Source organism: Sprattus sprattus, assembly GCF_963457725.1.
Source record: "Sprattus sprattus genome assembly, chromosome: 15".
In the NCBI taxonomy this organism is placed as follows: Eukaryota; Metazoa; Chordata; class Actinopteri; order Clupeiformes; family Clupeidae; genus Sprattus; species Sprattus sprattus.
In genome coordinates this window covers 5,753,293-5,755,788 of record NC_137913.1, presented here as the reverse complement: position 1 = coordinate 5,755,788, position 2,496 = coordinate 5,753,293, and the positions used below count along the sequence as shown (strand labels likewise).

Genomic DNA, 2,496 nt, shown 5'->3' with positions numbered 1-2,496 from the left:
TGAAATCAAACAACAAACAAACAAACAGTATGTTTCTGCTTGCTAAAACAGCCTTAAAAGAAGAGAGGGCTTGTAGAACCTGATAATGTAATAATTTCCTGATAACGTAATAACCCTGATAATGTAATAAAAAAATCCCTCATAAGTCCCTAAAAGATGTAATAAAACCTGATAATGTAATAATATCCCAATAATGTAATAAAGTGCATTTCCCAATAATGTAACAATCGCCATACCAATAATGTAATAAAATGTTACATTAATTGGAAGTTATTACATTATCAGGTTAGCCTCAATTTTGCAGAACCTGATAATGTAATAAATTCCTGATATTGTAAAAACTTTGGTCAGTGCTGAAATGTTGGGACACCAGTTATTCAGACCAAGTAGTGATGCTGTGTAGACAACCACCCACTATTGTTTTGCTCATATTTTGATCCCAATGGTATAGGCCTTTAGCCTCGCAAGCCAAACCTGTACAGCAAGAAGCTGTACAAGGGTCTGGCACAACACGATTTTCAGTGTGGGCGGGATTAACGGTTGTCTGTTAAATTGCCTCTGCACGCAATGCCACACAATAGGAATGGCGCTACAACCAATCCGAGCGACTGACGAATGACAAAAGACGATTTGATTGGCCTGGTACATTGTAATTTTTAAGGGACATTGCCACACAAAATCAAAAGAGAATTTGATATAAATCAAATAGCGAAATGTCAGCTATTGATGATCAATGAGGACTTAGAAACTCAATGTTCTATGTGCCCATTAGCTGCCGGTCTATAACATACCAAAATGTTCTCATTATTTCTCTATTAGTTGATTACCACTGAATATCCCTTTCACCATTGTAAAAATTGTGCATTCGCAATCATATAAAATATATACTGTATCTGCTAATAGTGAAGCAGCAGGTCTCTGGACAGCTTCACTGTTTGGACCTCTGAAACTGGAGACCTGATGCTACAGCACCAACCAAAGTTATTACAATATCAGGTAATTATTACATTATCAGGTTTTGCAAAATTGAGGCTAACCTGCACTTTATTACATTATCGGGGTATTATTACATTATCAGGGTTATTACGTTATCAGGAAATTATTACATTATCAGGTTCTACAGGGCTTCACCAAAATAACTGCAAATATATGGATATCATCATGTCTACGTTCAGAGTTTGTTTTCCTGAGCACTGATCACATTTTTTTTATAAGAATCTACCAAAAAATAAGTATCGATGATTAAGTATGCCTGTATGTCACAGCAACAAAAGTCTACAGAGCAATACATTCCCATTAGCGTCTCTGATGGCTGTACCTATGTAAATATTGGTGACCGTCTTCATCTGTTGTTGCCTAGCGACTACATAGATGACAAGGGTGTTGCCCAGAAGTCCGAGGAGCATGATGAGAGCAAAGAGCAGGGGCACCAACCAGGCATCCACCAACAAAGGAGGGCGCAAGGGGGGGTCGTCACGGCAACCTGTGCCCTTATTTCCACCGCCACACAGTGCTGCAGTCGAACTGATGACCTTCAAGCTTTCAGCCATAAATGCTACACACACACACACACACACACACACACACACACACACACACACACACACACACACACACACACACACACACACACACACACACACACACACACACACACACTCACACACACACATCCACACACACACACACACACACACCCACAAACGCACACACACACACACACACACACACACACACACACACACACACACACACACACACGCACACACGCACACACACACACAGACATACACACACACACACACACATCCACACAGAGCAAAATCAAATCTTCTGTGGTCTATAATGTTATTTACGTATTCTGATAAACAGACACTGATATTGAGTAGGCTACTGAAATGTCAACCATATTCTCTGCTTGGACACTTTCAAAGTAAATTACAGCACCTTTTTGCAGCACAAAGGAAAAATGTAACTAATAAAGTTATTACAAATGAAACCTTTCCCTGGACGGTTCTACCTAAGACAATCAAACCAGGTAATTATGATATTGATCTACACATATCAACTGACCCTCTATTATGTTATTATATATTATTACTATTATTTAAAAAAAGGGTTACCAATTGAACACGCTCACATTTTAGTTTACACTTCATGCCCTAACAACTGATCAATCTTCCCATCACGACTGTTCAACAAATCCTCTCAGCATCTTTGTAAAGTCACATGTTAAGCATAGGATTGTTTTACCTTGTCGGTGTGTCAAGTTGAAACTCATCCAGGTGTCTCTCGCTGCTCAATGAAGTGCCATCGATGCTCTTTCCTATCTAGTCACCAGCCGACTGCCCTGGGGGAGAGGGTTAGTGACAGGAACATGAAGGAGGAGTGTGTGTATATGTCTAGTTGAGTGTATGTGTGCTTGTGTGTGTGTACAGATGAGTGACAGAGAGTGAGAGAGTGCACGTGTGAAAAAGAGAGGGAGACATGACTATG

The 2,496-nt window shown here is 39.9% G+C and overlaps 1 protein-coding gene across 1 annotated transcript in view; it reads right to left on the bottom strand.

Annotated features, from left to right (window-relative positions):
• kiss1rb (KISS1 receptor b) overlaps positions 1-1,550 on the bottom strand; it is a gene marked incomplete at both ends in the record, with an annotated part of 4,603 nt that extends 3,053 nt beyond the window's left edge. Inside the window, one exon of the mRNA XM_080851951.1 lies at positions 1,319-1,550. Within this exon, the coding sequence (XP_080708077.1) occupies positions 1,319-1,550 (232 nt within the window). The remainder of the gene's footprint in view (positions 1-1,318) is intronic.
• Positions 1,551-2,496: the final 946 nt, after the last annotated feature.